Genomic DNA, 20,376 nt, shown 5'->3' on the forward strand with positions numbered 1-20,376 from the left:
ACAAATATGCCTCAAAATTGCGTGGTTTTCGTTTTACCTCGTCGACTAACACGGTCGGCCCATTTATGGGAGTCAAAAAGTTGACTCCCATAAATGGCTGACCGTTAATTCGCGACGTAAAATAAAAACCGTGCAACTTTGAGGCATATTTGTGTAGATCATTATGTTCTGCTTTTAAAACATCTTTCCAACCATATACATTTCATAACAAACGGTTTCAAACGTTTTTTTTGTACGCCAACTCGTCCGATCCAAGGCGACGTGTTCCTTTAAGTGATACTTAAGGCGACGTGTTCCTTTAAGATTAATCTTAATGCTATGTAATAAAACCGAGCCCTGAAAAGAAAGTAGAAAGGGAGTAGAAAGTAGAAACCTTCCGATCCTTGTCAAAAAACACCATCTATTTGTGAAAAGTTCATGAAATTTATACGCAAAGTTTAGAAGATATAAGTGTGGGTCTGGGGTAGTGTTTTGTCACATATTTTGTGCAGGTGCTTACCAGCCAAATAATGACCATCGAATTAATGTGTATAATGGCTTTCAAATGCTGTTTCGTTAATTTTGACAGCACTTCAAATGGAAACATATACTTGAAAGATAAGGGGTGTAGGACTGGTATGAACTCTACAAACACTCTGGCTTTGTAGATTGAAAATATCAGTGTTTTGTTTCAATAATAATCTTGTACTTTGTCTTAAAAGAAACGAAGGAGTTAACCCTTACTTATGTATCAATGTAACCAAAGTAAACAAAGGAAAATATTTTTTGAAGATGGCGAAAAAGATGCCACATGGCAGGGTTGTAGGATTGAGGGCAGAATTTAAGCAGACCATCCAAAGATTTTAAATTGACTGTAAAGAGGTTATGCCAAATTAGATGTGAACTCATCATTTTTTTTATTGAATGATATGTACACGTTCCACAGCTACAAATTTGTTTGTAATAGAGTATGATACATATTTAAACATACATGTAATCTTTATTAAACCAAATTGTTTATACACTCATTCCTTGGCATGTGTAAATTCTGTTGAAAATAATGTCAGATAACCATTCTGAAAACATTCAAGTTATTTAAATATTACCTATAAAATTGTTCTCTAAGCCATTTTAACAAAACCCATTTAAAAGAAGAGATAACACAAGGTCCAAACAAATTCCTAAGAAATTGCTTACAACTTGTTCTTCATTGGTACGCTAAACAACGGTTTAAGATTTAGCCCAACAATTTTATGATAAAGTACCGCAGTAGTTTAATTCATACAATGGTGTTGAAACGTACTCTAAAATCCCTGAAATCGTAGTGATTCAGCTACGCACCATTTTTTTCAGCACGTGAGTTTTTAACACTTTTATGAAACAATAATTGTTCCCTATATTGAACCACCCTTTATAGAACAACACAAAACACATTCACTTATTTCAGATTCTATAACAAAAACTGCATAAAATCTATCCATATCACAACAATTCCTTTACATATAATACAGTTTATGTACACTCATGTATAAATAGAACAAGGCCTGCAATTTCAGTTATTCCAAGAAAGTTGTTACCAATGTTGGCCAGAAAAATGGCCTTAGGGATAAAACAAGGACAGTTTCTTTGGGAGGATGTACAGAAGCAAATGTGCTGGCTGGCGCTCACATGAAGAAGTGTGTATAAAAGCCAGTATCCTGACTTCCTTACACTACCATGAGTGGCTAGTGAGTAAAGAGCCCGCCTCTCACAAATGTGGCCCCAGTTTGATTCCAGCATTGGGCCATAGTTATGTTATGCAGCAGTTCTATGCCGCACAAGGTTTTTTTCCCTGGGCCATCAGGTTTTCCTCCCTCTTGAAAAATAAAGCACTTTATCTGTTGCTGTGCTCTGTGGTCATAGATGGGTTGATGTGCCTGGCTGCAAAGAGACACTCTTGAATGCCTGCAGTTCAAACACTGTGAGGGTTTAATACATCTTTTGCAAATCAGCTTCTCAGCTGTGAGTAAGGATGACTAAGGGCCTTGTCACACGCGGCAACTTTTCCCGGCAACTTGGTGGCAACCAACTAAAGTGTATGTTACAGAACCACTTTGGTAGCACATGAGTTATTTTTCAAACAATGTCTTACTACATGTATTTTCAAGAAAATTATGAGAACATTCAAATGAGAGTGGTTTTCTTCTTTAGGATTGCCTTGAACTAGTTACATGTAAATTGCCATGTGTGACATGGGTCTTTGCCTCCCAGATTATCATTATTATTATCATCGATTTTATCCACACTATTTCAAATCTTAAAATGGTCTGGGGCTGAAAAAACCTGCACCCCCACCACGCAACCGCAGCCCCACTGTATTCAAAAAGTAAAATGGAGAACAGCCTTGCAAATCAGTGTGCTTAAAGGAAAACCAGGAACTGTTATTGGAAAAATGGCTTTACTTAAACTTGGATGTCCTTGTTCTAGAGTGATTCATTCGGTGACCGAGGCTAAAAATATTGAGTCAGAAAATCATTGTTTTGGGTGTGAGGGGGTCACATCCCTTACACCTGCCTGGTCTCTATACCCTTGAAAGGCATTTCCAAATGTCTTTTTAGACATTCTGGCTCTTACTGATTGAAATTCCAGGCCTTTAGAGTTTGAATACTAGTTTTTAAATAATTTTTTAGAAGTCATGGCGGTACTATAATAGTTCAAGCTATATACAGTAAGATCAAGCGATTATCCAAATTTTGTTCAAACTTTTTGGGGGGTCAAGTTTTAAAAAGCCGTAAGATCTGTAATAGCAATCGGCGAGCCCATGAATCAATAACAATGTTATGCAAAATGTGATGTCACACTACAACCTTCTACAAAAAAGTACCATTACAATTGAATCTCATCTCTTTGTACAACTAGGCACTGGTTTAAACAAATCTTTGGGTTTTTTTTCACCATAAGACCATGGCCCAAATTCAAATAGCTACTAAAGCAGAATTTTTTTTTTTTTTTTACATTTCTGCTTAACAAATATGAGCAGATTACCAGTCACAGATGGTAATGTTACATGTGTTTTGGCTGGTAACCTTATTCTGGTAAGCATTAAACTTTGTTGGGCTTAAGTAGCTCTATGAACTTGAGCACATGTCTAAGGTGGAATAGCTGTAGGAGGTGGGATGTCGCTCCTCAGATTAAGAGAGGGGTGGGAGTAGTTGAGGGTGTCTATATCTCACATCGTTACAGGGCTGCTAAGACTCAGTTCCATCTCACGTTGTTTCATCATTAAACCCTGTCTGAGGTGGGATAGCTGTTGTAAGATTCTCTCCTGCTTCTATTCAGTGTGTATGTAGGGGGTGAGGGGAGTTGAGGGTGTCTATCTCACATCGTTACAGGGCTGCTAAAACCCAGTTCCATCTCACGTTGTTTCGTCATTAAACCCTGTCCGAGGTGGGATAGCTGTTGTAAGATTCTCTCCTGCTTCTATTCAGTGTGTATGTAGGGGGTGAGGGGAGTTGAGGGTGTCTATCTCACATCGTTACAGGGCTGCTAAGACCCAGTTCCATCTCACGTTGTTTCATCATTAAACCCTGTCTGAGGTGGGATAGCTGTTGGTAGATTCTCTCCTGCTTCTATTCAGTGTGTATGTAGGGGGTGAGGGGAGTTGAGGGTGTCTATCTCACATCGTTACAGGGCTGCTAAGACCCAGTTCCATCTCACGTTGTTTCATCATTAAACCCTGTCTGAGGTGGGATAGCTGTTGTAAGATTCTCTCTTGTCTCTGTTCAGAGTCTTTCAATCTCTCTGGATTCAAGAGTGGATCCTGTGAATCAAAGAGAATCATTATCCAAGATGGTAAGTAGTGAATATTTCATGCATAACAGATTATTGCTGAAATGTATGGGTGACTTTAAGGACGCCTGGGGAAATCAGAAAAATCAGGTGAAATCTCTATCCTTGGATGTGTGCGCCTGGTAAAAATGACCAGAAATGACAATCAGCTGTTGCAAACAATGGAGGCCAAGTAACAACACCATTTCTTTTTCAACATCTTATGGAAAACACAACCCCAAACTGAGCAATTGTGACGATTTCTGTGCATTCCAAAAGCTTGTCATATACAGCCATATAAAAAAGGAGTTACAGGAAGGACAAGTTCTTATTGCCATAACAGGGGACTAATTTTACCACACTAATTTTACTGCAAGGGCTTTTGCGCTTACGTTAGTGTGTTTCATAGGCTGGCAAGGTATTTTTACTTGTGTGCGAGCGGACTTCACATCAATAGGCATTCTTCGCCTACACAGCCAGCGCAGAAATTCAGATGGGATGTCGTATTAACAAATATTAACGATAATAAAAGATACTTATTTAGTGCTTTAAGAAGAGCCTCAAAGCGCTTTACAAAAAAGTTAGCATCAAATTAAAAGAAGGCACACCCAGAATTCAAAACAACAAGAAAATAAAGAAGTACAAGTAAAAAAAGTCCACAAAAAAAGACACACTGAAAGCAGTGAATTTAACTTACTTTCTCAGTCTGTACAGATATCTTCCTGATTTCCTCCCTCCCCTGATGATGTCTTGGAGCATCATCAGCAACAATCGTCTTGACAATCTTCCTTTGTCTCTGCATCTGTCTAGATTCTGGGGTTACAGGTACGCTATCCTCACTCATCACAGGTTCATCTGTACGCATAAATGGAACAAAGTCACCATTTTTCAGGGGTGGTGTGTCAGGGAGATAGCTTCTCCTGTCTGTCCGTGGCTGTGAGTCCGCCCTGTCTCTCACCGAGTCCGTCCGACCCTCGTGGTTCCGACCCTCGTTGGTTGTAGCACTACTGACCGCTCTGGATGTGGCTGGCTTAGTCCCGCGTATTGGTTTTTCCCTTCTAGTATCTTCCACGGGTGATTTTGGCCTCTTTGTCTTGGTAAGTCTGACCGGTGCGTTCCGTTCCTGCTCGGCAAGAAGATCTGCTGCCCGCTGTTTCCGTCGCTCGTCCCTCTTTTTCTTGCTGACAGTCAAGTCTTTGTCTGAATTCCGCTGTAATTTTTTATTCTTGGTACTGGCCCCCCATACGGGCCTCTCAACTACTTCCACTGGTTTATTTCGCGTGTAATCCTGCTCAGAACCTGGGGATGAGGCGCGTGATGTTCGCTGAGTTTGCCGTTTATTCTTAACCTGTTGTGGTTCTTCTCTGACAGTTCTGGTTCTCCTCTCCTTGGTTTTCTCCACTTGAGTTCGATCTGATTTCTTGCCCTTTCCTGGTTCCCCTTTAGCCTGTTTTCTTCCTGGCTTGTATTCAATACCAGCACTTCGTTCTCGGCCCATTTGAACAGTCTGAAGTGAGATATCTCCATTTGGTGGGAAATGAAATTCTGAAGAAAAGAAAAAAATAAATAACTTGATTGTTTATCACAAGGAAGAATGTACATAGTACCATATGTCATGATTTTCACAAAAAATTACCACATACATTCAAGAGCAATCCTGGCAGGCAAGTTTAAAACTTGTCACATAATCTGAGAAATTTCACATTTTGTGTTATTTTGTATAAGCAATCGTGAAAAATGTTTTATTATGAGATGAGCCCCTCCCCCCTTCCATGTAGATATGTAGATTTTGTTCCTCAATAAAGCTGTGTACAAAGTCCAGACTTTGTGAATCTCTAAAATTACCATTTCACAAGTTACATGTTCAATCAAATGCAACAAAACAATGCTGCAAACCTTTGCATTTATGAACAAAATGCAGCATAAGACAACTTTAAACATAGAAGGTAAAACCATATTAAGTAAATACAATTGTCATTTTCATCAGACTAAATCTCACTTAAAGTGCTTGTATGCACAATTACTTTTATTAATATATGAACTGGGACCATGTTTTGTAGTCTCAAGAGTAATAGCTTCCAATGCAGCTGGATCTATCATACCTGTTTGAACAGCCTGGTCATACACAGGCGATGTAAACGCATCTACCATTACTGGAGCCTCTGTCACCTGATGCGCCACCTGGTGCGCTACCTGGTGCCCCACCTGATGCGTCACATGATGTGTCACCTGATCATTCACATGATAGGCAGCTGGAGCTGGAGGAGAGTGCCTGACAGGCTGGGGTTCTGTGGGCTGCTGCATCCTTGGGGAGGCCTGGTAGGCAGTCTTGTAGGCAGCCTGGGGAATATGCTGTTGAGGATGACCCTCCGGACTGCCATTCTGGTCTGAGTATTATAACAACAACAAAACAACGTGAAAGCAAATCTGAGGGTTGGCTACAGGGTATGTGTTGATTGATTCAAAGATTTAAAAAAATAGAAATTATGAAATAATTTGCCCACACAATCTCAAAGTGTGAAAAGTTATAAAAGATAATTTATCTCAGACTAGGCCAACAAACAGGTAACACAATTGTGTATAAGAACACAAAATAAGACAAATAATAATAAAAGCATTTATGCACCATTTATCTAGTATTTAAACAAAACCTATTCTGAGGTGCAGCACATTAAATACATAAGCAACATTATAAAATAAATACATTAGCAACAATAGAGAATAAATAATAAAGTTATCATGGACACCACCAGCAACATTAGAGAAATACATAATACAAAGATACAAATCATGAAGTGTATAAAACCAATGTAAAAATAAGAGAAGTCTTTAAATCGTTGCATTAACAAACATAAGAGTATGTGTGTGTGGTACACTTGAGGCTCTTAGGTTGTTAATTAAGTTAAAGACACTGGACACTATTGGTAATTGTCAAAGACCAGTCTTCTTACTTGGTGTATCTCAACATATACATAAAATAACAAACCTGTGAAAATTTGAGCTCAATCGGTCGTTGAAGTTGCGAGATAATAATGAAAGAAAAAACACCCTTGTCACTCAAAGATGTGTGCTTTCATATGCTTGATTTCGAGACCTCAAATTCTAAATCTGAGGTCTCGAAATCAAATTTGTGGAAAATTACTTCTTTCTCGAAAACTATACGTTACTTCAGAGGGAGCCGTTTCTCACAGTGTATTATACTATCAACAGCTCCCCATTACTCGTTACCAAGTGAGTTTTATGCTAATAATTATTTTGAGTAATTACCAATAGTGTCCACTGCCTTTAAGGTAGAGTCCTGTTGTGGGTTAGATTATAGACCATTACAAGCCGGACACCACCATTTGGGAATGCACAGTCACAAAGTGATTATTATTATTCAGAAATGTGAGTATAAACAGTGTAAAACATCAACTGAGTACAAAATGTGTGGGCTACAAAAGTCAACAAACTTGAAAATATGCCCCAAAGATTATCGGGTGCAGAGTTGACACTATATCTTGATTGTGCCGCATTACTCTAACAAGACGCTATTTAAATGGGTCTCATAATTTAAACATAGCTCAGTATACCTGCCACAAAAATAATGAGTGTTTTCGATACACCAGTTTGGCTTTATAAGAACTGCGCATTATTATTATTTGTTTACTATTGTTAAAGCGCCTTGAGCATAACTGAGTGATGGATATGAGTGCTACATAAAAAGCCACAGTTATTATTAATTAATTTAAGAGAATGACTTACTATCCCAGCTTCGTCTGAGGTTAGAAGTATCGTGTCCCATCCTGCCCAGTTTATCCATTCTCTTCTGATGCTTCTCCTGCTGAGCTTCTTGGTAAGCTGTCTGCATGCTATCTGCTAAGGCTTTCTGTCTGGCTGCTTCTTCTTCCTGTAAACAACAACAGCATTTTCGAAAAAAGTCAACAATAAGCTTCAATTAAAGCTAATTAACATGTTATCGAGTTATCAGAATCGAGTCACTTATTTTTTTGACTTGTGACTTGACTTTCAGCATTGACTTGTGACTTGACTTTCAGCATTGACTTGTGACTTGACTTTCAGCATTGACTTGTGACTTGACTTTCAGCATTGACTTGTGACTTGACTTTCAGCATTGACTTGTGACTTGACTTTCAGCATTGACTTGTGACTTGACTTTCAGCATTGACTTGTGACTTGACTTTCAGCATTGACTTATGACTTGACTTTCAGCATTGACTTGTGACTTGAACTTGCAAAAAGATGATTTGTGACTTGCCTTGGCAAAAGATGACTTGCTGCCGAACTATGCATGTTATAACACAAACACTTCACATACAACAAGTTATGTTTTAGTGTTTTTAGACGAGGCAGAAAAATACATGAAACTCCTGATAAAATTCTTTTAAAATAACCCAGCAGTTTAAGAAATTTTGCCTGTTGAACAAATTCACCTGATATCATTGCCACACAGTGGTCTTGGTCGCACCATTTTGGGGAGTCAGTGTGTCATACAGTGTAGTGCACATGTTATAGACGACACACCATTTACATGGTCATTTTTACATAGACCTTTTCGCAAATACTGGGGTGCGCACGTAAAGCTTGGAATTAGATGCATTGTGGTCTAGCTGGTAGCAAAATTTGATTCATATATATCCCACAATGCACCTCATTCAACAGTCTGCACTTGCGCATTGGTATTTGCGATAAGGTCTATGCAAATTTACTCACAAAATGGCAAGCAGGGCAGACAATTGTCAGGTGTGACGCTGGTGCAAGGGGTCAATAGTTGGAGAATAATTTTTTTCCAAACAAAAAAATGAGCAATGAATGAATTTTGTAATGTTCCAAACATAACTCTACAATCACCTTCAAGGCGTAGCTAAGACATTTGAAACTGTGTCTACAATCGCAGCCAAAATGCTTGGGCAACATGCAAATGAACATACCCTTCCTTCTTCCCTATTCAATAGATGGATTGCAATAAACGTATCATCGACCGCCATCTTTGATATCTGAACAAGGAAAAAGTGCACACGTGTACGTGCTGCGCTGCACTTAACCATTTTTAATATATCAAAGATGCGGTCAATGAAGCGTATTGCAATCCATCTATGCTGTAAGGAGCACAAACTGTGCACTGAGAGCAAACATTGAACAGGGGCTGGGGACGAGGACCAACGAGATATGGCAAGGACTTTAGCTGTCACCTCTTTCTTCCTCTTCTTGTTTTTGTCCAAGTCAAATTGATGTTGGAGGTTTTCCCTCTGCTGGATGATCCTCATTTCTTGCTCAGCCTCCTCCCGGCGTCTCCTCTCATCTGCCTCTCTCTTTAATCTCTGCTTCTCCTCCACTTGGGCTTTGACTGCAAGCTGAACAACGATAAAGAAAATTGGAATTAAGCTTGGGCGATATTGCTATAATTGTCCCACGATGTATCGTCCAAAAATATTGCAATATTCAATCATATCGCGATTTAAATTTGAAGTCTAAAATAACTGGCATCTATCGATCTCAAATTTTCACACTTCAACAAAAAACATAAATCGGGGTATAGATCTGTCGGATGTACTGTTTACCAATGGTGTGAAAACCTTGGCCTTTTAGTTACACACAAATAATATGTCTTTTAAAGTGTCTACTGTGCATGACTGTTCTTACATGTGTGCATATTTAGCTAGATCCCGTGATAAACCAAAATAATGTGAATTTAGATGAATTCCCACTACAAGCTGAATAATTCAGATACACTGACAGTGATACATTCATAGAAATGTAACCCAACTCTGGCTTTCACTGCAAACAAAACAATTTATGAAAGAATATGAAAATTTAAAGTCACCTGGAAGTGGTATTTTTTTCAAAATAAAGCTTTTGTCACTAATATATGTGTTTTGATGAGTGGAATGCGAATAAACAGTTAACTGAGGTTTTAAAAAATCAGTTCTTATGTCATTTACAAATTTAAGATATAGACCCCGACCCGAGAGGGCGCTGTTCGTGACGTAAATCGAGGCAGACTTTGCCTGTAATGCGTAGAGTAAACACAATTGCAAAGCACATGTACGGACCAAGTCGTGAGTTTGTACGTTTAAAAAAAAAAATGAAATGTACCATCTCACGACTTGGACGTACATGTACTTTGCACGTGGTTTTACTATACGCATTGCAGGCATTGATGTCACAAAAGGGGTAGGCGGAGTCAGCCCCCAAACAACTTTATATATTTTTTAAACATATAAATCGTGACAAACAATTACTAAAAAAATTGTTTTATTGTTCGTAAGCAGGTACTCTTATGTTTGAAAGAATTTTTTTTAATTTCCAGGTGACTTTAAAGGTAAGCTGTAGGACTGCAATCGTCAGGGGAACAAATGATTAGTTTCAATCTGGAAGGTCACTGATTATATAAAGTTCAGACCAGTGCCAATCCTCCAGGATAATATTCTTCTCTGAAATAGTCAGAGTCAAGAATATAGCGATGGCACACCCCCAACCATCAACACTACTTATTTAATTGCAGCAATTGAATCAAGAAAGTGCACAAAACCCCCACCAAAAACATAAATCTTCACAGGTTTGTTGTATATTATGTTTAGTAACAAATGAGAGGATGTTAAACGTATCTACATTTTCCAAAAAACAATGATGAGTTTTCTGCCACTTACCATGTGCTCCATGTGCTTCTGTTTCTTAATTTCCCGTCTCTCCATTTCAGCAGGATCTACGAGCATATTGTTAGCTCTGATGTGACTCCTAAAAGAAACAAACAAAATGTGTCATGTTAGTTTCAAAATACTTGAATTTTTTTTTTTTAACCAACGGAAAGAAGAAAACATGTTCCACAATTTAAACTATAGTTAAAGGGATGCTGCAGTGAATTAAAATAAAACAGTTAATTTTGCTGTCATTTATTTCTGATATATGTGGATTGTTACCGCCCCTACCATCGACGTCACGTCGGGAATTCAAACATATCGTCGGCAAAAAGAGTCTGGTCCCTAACTACACGCGCCTAAGTACCAGGCAACACAGTGCACACGTCTCTATATGCACACAGCCAGGGGGCCCCCGACGGCTCGGGTTACCGACATGACGTCACGTTTATGCAAACGTTTAATCTCTTGAAAACCATTTTTAAAATACTTGCGCATTTAATAAAAAATATAAACAAATATTTCAGGTTTAAAATGTCATGTTTAATCGTTTAAATGAAGAAAAAAAAAAAACTGCAGCCACCCTTTAAAGTGTTTTAATGGAACCATCTCAGTGATAGCGTAAGGCAAACAATTTCTGTGAATGCGTTGACACCTTGGCACAATTCCACAAAACTTGCTCAGCACAGAAAAATCTTGAATGAATCCTCACTCTTACATAACACCTTGCCAACTAACCCATGATACTTCACTCAAGTTAACCAATGGCGACCCCCCACCCCCTGAAAAAAAAAACAGGACGCAATAGCACCCTCAAGAGTCCTGTTTCCATTTCTGAAAACTGTGTGGCTCTGCTGTCTAGCGATCGGTCGGCCCATGAAAGAGTGAATTTTCTCACCTTTCCTCTGAGCGGTTTGTAAGTGACCCGCTCTCCCCCGGGGCGTCCCCGCCCTGTGGGGGTGCACTCCGGGGTTGTTCCACCACCTCCTGCCTCTCAGACACTGCTTCTCGCTCAGACCCTCTTCCAATCAGGGCAGTGTCATCCCTCACTCTTCCCTGGTGGCCCTGGGTGGTTTGCTGCGTCTTCGGTGGGTTCACAGGCTCGGCCCACTGATGGGTTAGATCTGAGTCTGACTCTCGCTGACGTTGTTTATCATTTCGCTTGCGTTGTTCTGCCTCGATGCGCTGTTGTTCTGCACAATAGAAAAAATGTCCACTATAAGACAGTAGAGACATGGGAAGGAGGCCTAGGTCCTCTATTTAAAAAGGACGCGCATTCACCACATTTACAAAAGCAGAATCCAGATAATGTCCAATCGAAGGTGAAAGGTCAACACAACATCAGGCCGGCCATACACAAGTTTACAATGGTACACTTAGCTCTAAAAATAACAATATTTCTCTTATAAAGTGACGAGTAAAACAAATTTTTACTATTCTGTATTTCCAGTTAGTTTAAAAGAACATGTGTAGAAACAAATGAAGGGGCGAGTGGGACTAAAACTATGTTTTTTTTAAAGATAATTGTTTATACCTAATTCTTGAAGCCATTCCTGTTGTTGTCTTTTCTTCAACTGAGCATTATAGTCGCTTACTGACCCCTGTATCAAACAAACAATGAACAAAGATACAGGTGTCATTGTGACAGATGAACAATGACTGTCTTTTTTCTTTTTCATTGATGTACAATTGCAGTTAATTAAAAATAAGATTATTTAGTTTTGTTTAACAACAATAAACAATAAAACTGTTTGGGTGCAATGGAAACAAATCCACCTCAGATGGGATTCAAATCTACTACCTTTCCACTTTAACATTGGGACCACTAAACTTGCCTGGTGACATAAGGAGAGTTTAAATTCAATATTATTTTACCAAGAATAAAGAACAATATGATTTAGTATTTCTTGTACCTATGTACTAATAATACAAATATTCACTGTTCGGAGTGCTATGGTAAATAAGACTCCCAAGGTGATCCTTGGAACAATTTATTTATTGATTATTTATTCCAGCCACTATCAATCCTCCCTGCTTATGTCACTTCACGCCAACATGTTCTGACTTAGATAAGATGGGTATGCCTTTTTTTATTGTTTTATTTTTATTTATGCAAGTCGCCAGACACACAAGGCCTGAAGGCCACTTCAAGGTGTGGGCTACAATTATTTTTGTCTAGAGGCCGTTGCAACCTACTCCTAGGACTGAAACAGGGTGACCCCTTTTACAGTCCATACGGATGTAGGCTTGGGTATCGTCAATTTTATGTAGCAAGTGTCATGACCGGAATTCGAACCCACACTCTGCTGATCAAACAGCAGAGCTTGACGCCAATGCCTGGCCCAGTGATAGGCTAATGTTGGGCATAATGTAGTTTTTAATCCGCCAACTTCCTGAAGAGGATTTTGGAGGGTTTTTAGGGGATTAAGGCAATGTTGTAACCCAAGGTTCCTTTAAAATGCAGGACCTGCATGGTCTATCCATGTGAGTTGTGATCAAGTTAAAGGGTAAGATCTTACCTGACCCCCGATAAGGAAGGATGCTCGCATGGCAGCAGGTACAGCTCTCTGCGTTGCAATCACACCAAGACTTGATGGAGCGACACCCCGAGGTGACGAGTCTGGTGAGAAATTCTCAGTAGATTTTCTCAGCTCGTCATTCTGTAATAGAAATGCATACTATTATTTAAAGACCCTCCTACATTCAGTAAAAACTTTTGTGACGGGTTGACCCAACCAATGAAACCATTCAATCGAACACAACTGTTAAAGGCAGTGGACACTATTGGTAGTTGTCAAAGACTAGCCTTCACAGTTGGTGTATCTCAACATATCAACATATGCATAAAATAACAAACCTGTGAAAATTTGAGCTCAATCCGTCATCAAACTTGTGAGATAATAATGAAAGAAAAAACACCTTTGTCACACGAAGTTGTGTGCGCTTAGATGGTTGATTTCGAGACCTCAAGTTCCAAATCTGAGGTCTCGAAATCAAATTTGTGGAAAATTACTTCTTTCTCGAAAACTATGGCACTTCAGAGGGAGCCGTTTCTCAAAATGTTTTATACCATCAACCTCTACCCATTACTCGTCACCATGAAAGGCTTTATGCTAATAATTATTTTGAGTAATTACCAATAGTGTCCACTGCCTTTAAGCCTTTAGAGACCATGGCAGCAAATGGCTGCAATATTTTTTCGCAAACAATGCCCGTGTCAAAGACTGCAATGACAATGTCCAACGTTTCTCTGTTAAAAGACAGACATAGTGCATTAAGAATATACACTACTTTTATTATTACCTGAATAGCTTGTCTTGATGGTGCAGCATGTCCTTCATACTGACTGCGTGTTGCAGCCCCGTACTGTGGTCCACCCATCCGACTTGCTACATCCCTGACATATTTCTCCTGCTCTACCTGTTGTCTCTTCAGTGCCACTTGCTCATCTACGGAGGAGAGATAACAACAGTTACCAATGTGGGAATGTTTCGTCCTTCGGATGGGACGTGAAGCCGTTGGTCCCATGTGTTGTGTAATGCATGTAAAAGAACCCAGTGCACTTATCGAAAAGAGAAGGGGTTCGCCCCGGTGTTCCTGGTTGCGGCTGCTTAATGCGCCGTAGCACCTTGTAAACCCTTATAAGGTGCTAAATAATTGGGTCTCAGAATTCATCACTGCAATAACCTATCATTCTGAAAGTTTGTATATACTCAGCGCCTTGAGTACCTTGTTAGGTAGATACGTGCGCTATATAAGACTTCGATATTATTATTATATTATCTTACAGGAAAAACCAAAGTCCTTATACTACCATGGAAAAAGACAAAAGATGCTGAGGGCAAATAATATGAAGGATGTGTCTTAGGCTGGCTTGTAAAGATCTATAAGGACAAAATATTACATACTCATACAGCAAGAGGCATATAATTGCATCTTGTGTTTTCATGAAGAGCCACACATCCCCAAAGATGCATGTAATACATAACAATAGAAGAGCGTAGATGTAGGTCAAATCATTTTACAGGTTTCACGACGAGCCACATCGAATACAGCAGTGTGCATGTCATCATGTGACATGCACGTTCCTTTCCTGTATCCAAACACGTTAATCAGATGAGCAAGTAGGCCATTTGATTTTTGAGGTTTCACAAAGAGACACACACATGCGACTAATTACTTTAGTATGCACATCCGAACTAAGCACACTATCAAATGTCATTCTGAATCACACCTTTTGACATTTGTTGCTCTTCATAAAAACGGTGACGATAGGTAAATTAAACATGGGATGGGTAAATCTTGCATACAAATGTAATAACAACCCTTGAGGAATATTAATTTTGGTTTTTACCCTTGTTTTACATACTCAGTACTTTCCCCGAGTTCTGTGAAAAAAAATCACAGGCATATTAATCGGGTGGGATTAAAAGCCACGACCTTTGCAATTCTAGAGAGGTGTCATACTTAACTAGACCACCAAGTTTGCCCGGTAGCTAGTGGTAGTTCGATTCCTATGTTTTAGCAGCGGGTACTGTAATGATTTGATAGGACTTACCCAGTTCTTGCTTCCATATCCTCCTCTTCCTTTCAGCTAAGCTAAGGTTAGCAAACTCCAACTCCTTAAAGTCTGTCTGGTGACTATCTTTCTTGTTCTCTCCTGTAGTTTCCTCCTCCTTCCTCGGAGCTTTCTCCTTGGCATCCTCTTTGGGCAATGTTGTGGTGTTAGTGATGCTGGCTGGTGTCTTGCTCGGCGTTGGAGGTTTACTGCTGGGGGTGGAGGTGGGGAATTTCTCATTCTTCTTGTTGGATTTCGCCAACAGTGACAGGATGTTCTCAGAGGCTGCAGCACTAGTGACTCTGTTTTCATTTGTTGTAGTCGAGTCCTCTTCTTTCTGCTTTGCCTCATCCCCCTTCTCTGGAGGTGTGTCTTTCTCTGCAGTGTTCACTTTGACATCTCCATTTTCTGAGAATGAAAACCGATTATTTTGTTTTAATTGGGCACATAGAGTAACAATGACAATCATGCACCAGCCAGACTTTAAAGATTTTCAACTTTTTGTGCACCGGTTAATTGTCCCAACACTTACTTTGGCTCCTGACGGCAGACAGAGTTTACTGTGTGAATTGTTACTCAAAGGGAGAATCATTTATGGTGTCACAGCCAAATATTTCTTACTAACTTTGTTACAGATAAAAAAGTGTTTAGTCTATGCAAAATATCGACAATGCAAATTTAACCACAGAAACTGAGGAGAAAAACAAAAAAATCAGTCACTCACCTATTGCAATACTGGCAACATTATCACGGCCAGCGACTTGTCCGATAGATTTCAGGATTGCATTCAGTTGGTCTTGAGTCAAAGTAACAGTGTTTCTATCAATGGCTCCTTCATCTTTGGCTTTCCCGGTCACCCTCTGAACGTTCTTCCTCACAAAGTCTTTTCCCTGTTTCCTGGTTTCTTGCTCTGCGCCCGGGTTGTTGGTTTTCCTTCCTGGCTTGGGCTCTGCATCTCGGGGGTTGGTTGAACGGTTCTTCTGGGAGCCTGATCTGTCTGGGACGACCTTCTTCTGGGTTGCTGGTTTATTCTCCGCCTCAGAGTCCTGGGCAGCACCGACTTTGCGAACAGGAAAGGACTGTGCTCTTTTCTTGTACCCGAACTGCTTAAACAAAATATTTCAAAAATGATTTGTGAAAAATACAACATTGTCACAAGGTCAGTTTTCAACTTTTTAATGTCCGGCTTCCCAGCTACATGTAGGCGACAAATTCAATTTATTGTTTAGTGAATTTGAAATAAAGAATTTTAACATTTGGTTCTGTTAGCTTGAAGAGAATACACTCCTAAGCAAACTCTTTGTGGATGGGATTGAGTAGCTGTCCACAAAATAATCTGTATACAGTTCAGGATAGAAACGGCAGTAAATGAATGGGATGCATTTTCTTTTTCAAACACAGTTAAACATGCATTAATGAGCTTTGTGTAAAATGCACTCATCTCTTTAAATTGCAATATTTCATATCAATATTATTTTTTTAAAGGCAAACAAGCAAACAACTTGAAAAAATCAACCCACCTTTTTGTTTTTGTTTGGCTTTGGATCTGCAAAAGATTAAAAAATAAAAAAATAATTAAGTACAACTGTAATCAGCAAAGACACAAAATAAGTGACACATAAATATTGAGTAACTCTTTGCAGATCTTGTATTCATCATTGCAACAGCGATTGTTAATTGATATAATAACCTTGACATAGCTGCTATCAGTGGTGTTCATATTATGTGACCCGCTACGTAAAAATCAGTCAGATGTCGCCCAATGCATTATTAAGTAATGAACAGTTTAATGTGGACAAAAATAGGTCTATATTTGCATGGTTAACCTTTAGAACACTTACTTGTAGGCAATAAAACTATGAATACAACATTTTTTGATCATACGTACTTATGTCTAATTTGTATCCTTTTGCGCGAAACGATAGTTTAAAACATCACTTTACTTGTAGTTCATTTTCCAGAAAAAATGATGTATTGGCTAATTTCAAACGGAAGTACATATAACTCTGCAACGCGATACATTCCAAAGCTAAGACATTTACCAAACTACAGCTGTTAGTGTGTTCTTTCCAGCCATGCAAATAACTCAATCCTTGAAATATTGTCAAAATCTGACTCACTTTCACGTAGCGGGTCACATATTGTTTATACATAAAATGGACAAACAAAAAGTTTTAACCATGTTTGTGGCTACTCTAAAGACACTGGACACTATTGGTAATTACTCAAAATAATTGTTAGCATAACAACGTTCTTGGTAACAAGCAATGGCGAGCTGTTGAAGTATAAAACATTGTGAGAAACGGCTCCCTCTGAAGTAACATCGTTTTTCGAGAAGGAAGTAATTTTCCACTAAAATGTTTGAATTTAATTTTGAGCATCTGAAAGCACACAACTTCAGGTGACAAGGGTGTTTTTTGTTTCCATTATTCTCTCGCATTTTTGACGACCAATTGAACTCAAATTTTCACAGGTTTGTTATTTTGTGCATACGTTGAGATACATCAAGTGAGAAGACTCGTCTTTGACAATTACCAAAGGTGTCCAGTGTCTTTAATCAATACTATGGAATGCACAGTATTACCTTTAAAAAGCAGATTCCCGACTTGTTGGCCAGACTTGTTTTTGGCAGCAAACTTTAACCCTTCTCTGTGGAAAAGAACAGTAATTGAACAAAAAGATTAACACTAACAGTTAGATTTATGTCACGAGGTAGTATTTTTAATTTATTGTTAGTATGTATGTTATTATTATTTCTAAAGCAATAACAGCGTGAATACTGGTCATTTCTTACCCAAGTCACTTCAAAATCGTACCCATCATAGGGTAACACGTCCTATGTCTTTAGTAAGGGTTGAACAATTCAGCAAAAATAACAACAACTGGACACTTTAAAGCCATTGGACACTTTCAGTAAACAGTATAATCCAAGGCCCACACTTCATTTATCACAACTTCTATATAAAATAACAAACCTGTGAAAATTTAGGCTCAATCGGTCATCGGAGTAGGGAGAAAATAACAGGAAAACTTACCCTTGTTTCTGCACGTTTCGCCGTGTTATGACATGTGTTTAAAAATAAATCCGTAATTCTCGATATCGAGAATTGGTATTGTTTTAATGTTTTCTCAAAAAGTAAAGCATTTCATGGAATAATATTTCAAGAGAAGTCTTTCACCATTACGTTCTGTAAACCCTGTCAGTTACTTGTAAATCTGTGAACTTTTAATTTTGTTTCTGTTCCAAAAGTGTCCAATGGCTTTAACAAAGGATGAGGAAATTTCAAGTTTATTCTGATCTTCCTGTACATGTTCATCGTCTTTTTTAAAATTACAGTTAAAATATAATTGGTATCAGTGTCCACATGAAAGAAAATAAGGAACATACAAATCAGGCAGGGAATGATTGACACACAGATAATCATGGCGACAGTATGAAGTGACTTGGGTTCGAAATGACTTGGGTACGAAGTAAATTTGATACAAAGCAACTTGGGTCCGAAGTGACCTGGGTATGATATTTGGGGTTCGAAGTGACCTGAGTACGAATGACCAACATCGATTACTGTGATTGGATGTTAGAATTGCTGTCCCATGTCAAATCATGTTAAATACAGAACATACGTAAGTACAGTAAAATTTAGAAAACAAATAAAATCAATGAAACAGTAATAATAATATCACAACGAATAATAAAAACAGACCCCCCCCCAAAAAAAAAAAAAAAAAAAAATGTAGCATTGAATCATTAGTTTGTTGTTAAAAAAAAATAAGAAAATCAATATACAAAGAAAAAAAAATACATCATTACAATCAGCACTGATTACAATACCCAACACATCACAAGTGAAGAACTGAACACTGCGCGTTCCATAGAGTAATGCTATGGCGTGGTCACACCACGCGATTTATAAAAAGAACAATTTCAAAGATTGCGCCCATTACATGCCCTTGTTGGTGGTCAATCATTGGTTTTACATGCATGGTTTTACCACGAAGAATCGATAGTCTTGCATCTGTTTGCTTTAATTGAAGATTCATGGCATTACATAGACCCAGTAACTGGGGCGCTGTACTCCTTTTCAACAATTTTTGACTTTATCTGTCGACAGATAAAGTCAAAAATTGTTGAAAAGGAGTACAGCGCCCCAGTTACTGGGTCTAGGCATTACAATACATTACTTACAGCATCGAGAAATAGATAGAGGTTAGCATTATCAAAGGGCAAACCTATGGGCCAAGCGTCAGTTGCCATTTTATGATTATTGACATTGAATCAATGATAATCAACTTTATCCAGTCATTGCAGAGATGATGATGATTCATAAAATTAAATTAACTCCACTCCACTGAGTCAGTCACCGAGTCTAACTGAACGTTTTAACTTTTTAATTTACCAAGAATAATACAGGAATATAACCCAATTTTATTTACTATCAGACATCTACATATTGTCTCTGTTGTTGCCTTACCCACTGTTCATGCTTCTGATGAAAACGCTTGCCGATAATAGTACATTTTCTGTCAGAAATATGACATTTTCATAACATTGCAGCGTCTACATCACATCTTCGTTGTCAGGCATTTGGTTTTTAGAAAGGTTATGGATTTCGTATGGTGCAGATACAATTTTTGGGAAATGTACTGATTAGACGATATTGGAGTGTCTGGGTGTAAGACGCAATGTTGCTGTTCGTTTTCCGGAGGGTTTTAACTTGAAAGTTCGATGCCGGTGTGTGTGCTGAGAGAATCCATGCACTCAGTAGGGCGGTGGGGGGGGGGGGGGGGGGGGGCAACACCACTTGAATCGGAATAAATAAATACATGTAAAAAAAAATAAGCATAAAGCAAAATTTTCCTCGTTTCCCTGCAATTATTATGCATGAAGAGAGAATAATCTTGATGATGTTTGATGGCTTGCGGGGGGGGGGGGGGGGCGGGGCGGGCGTCCGTTATGGTGTCCGGGAGGTCAGAGTTGTATTCGTGAGTTTGAAGCGCATATACAATTTGTTTTATTCACTTTGAGTTGGGGTAATTTCGGGGTCGTTTTTGTTTTATAGAAACATATTCCTGGGGGGTCCTGCACTACGAATGTATACAAACTACTTCTGATATAGCGCCCTCTTTTGAATCATCCCCCTTTCTCCCAATATGGGTGACAGATTTCCCTCCTGGACATCGGCAACAATGTCTAACTCTTCCCCGTCATTTTTGCAAAAGGCAGTAAACATTTCGGCCCTTGACAAATTTAGTTGTTGCCTTGGATCGTTCGAGTTGGTCTTTGAAAAGCGTTTGAAACCGTTTTATGATGAGAAAGATGATTTAAAAGTAGAATACAATGATCCACACAAATTTGCCTCGAAATTGCGTGGTTTTCCTTTTACTTTGCGAACT

At 38.8% G+C, this 20,376-nt stretch overlaps 1 protein-coding gene across 1 annotated transcript; it reads right to left on the minus strand.

The window, feature by feature from the left end:
* Positions 1–10: 10 nt before the first annotated feature.
* On the minus strand, positions 11–19,569 carry LOC139953088 (uncharacterized). The gene is made up of 15 exons (XM_071952499.1): positions 19,455–19,569; positions 17,567–17,631; positions 16,503–16,528; positions 15,707–16,085; positions 14,983–15,390; positions 13,728–13,873; positions 12,944–13,084; positions 11,959–12,025; positions 11,323–11,617; positions 10,437–10,524; positions 8,979–9,140; positions 7,531–7,675; positions 5,889–6,173; positions 4,484–5,331; positions 11–3,778 (listed from the first exon to the last, which is right to left on the minus strand). The coding sequence occupies exons 1-15, from the start codon at positions 19,463–19,465 to the stop codon at positions 3,635–3,637; spliced, it is 3,210 nt and encodes a 1,069-aa protein (XP_071808600.1). The 5' UTR covers positions 19,466–19,569; the 3' UTR covers positions 11–3,634.
* Positions 19,570–20,376: the final 807 nt, after the last annotated feature.

Source organism: Asterias amurensis, chromosome 2 (assembly GCF_032118995.1).
Source record: "Asterias amurensis chromosome 2, ASM3211899v1".
Lineage (NCBI taxonomy): Eukaryota > Metazoa > Echinodermata > Asteroidea > Forcipulatida > Asteriidae > Asterias > Asterias amurensis.

Bases quoted from the DNA above. Each gene is read 5' to 3' on its own strand.
- LOC139953088 (XM_071952499.1), bottom strand. The intron at 13,085-13,727 runs GTAATAATAAAA...TTTCTATTACAG, and splicing joins CATCAAGACAAGCTATTCAG to AATGACGAGCTGAGAAAATC. The intron at 7,676-8,978 runs GTGACAGCTAAA...TGTTGTTTACAG, and splicing joins ACAAGAAGAGGAAGAAAGAG to GAAGAAGAAGCAGCCAGACA.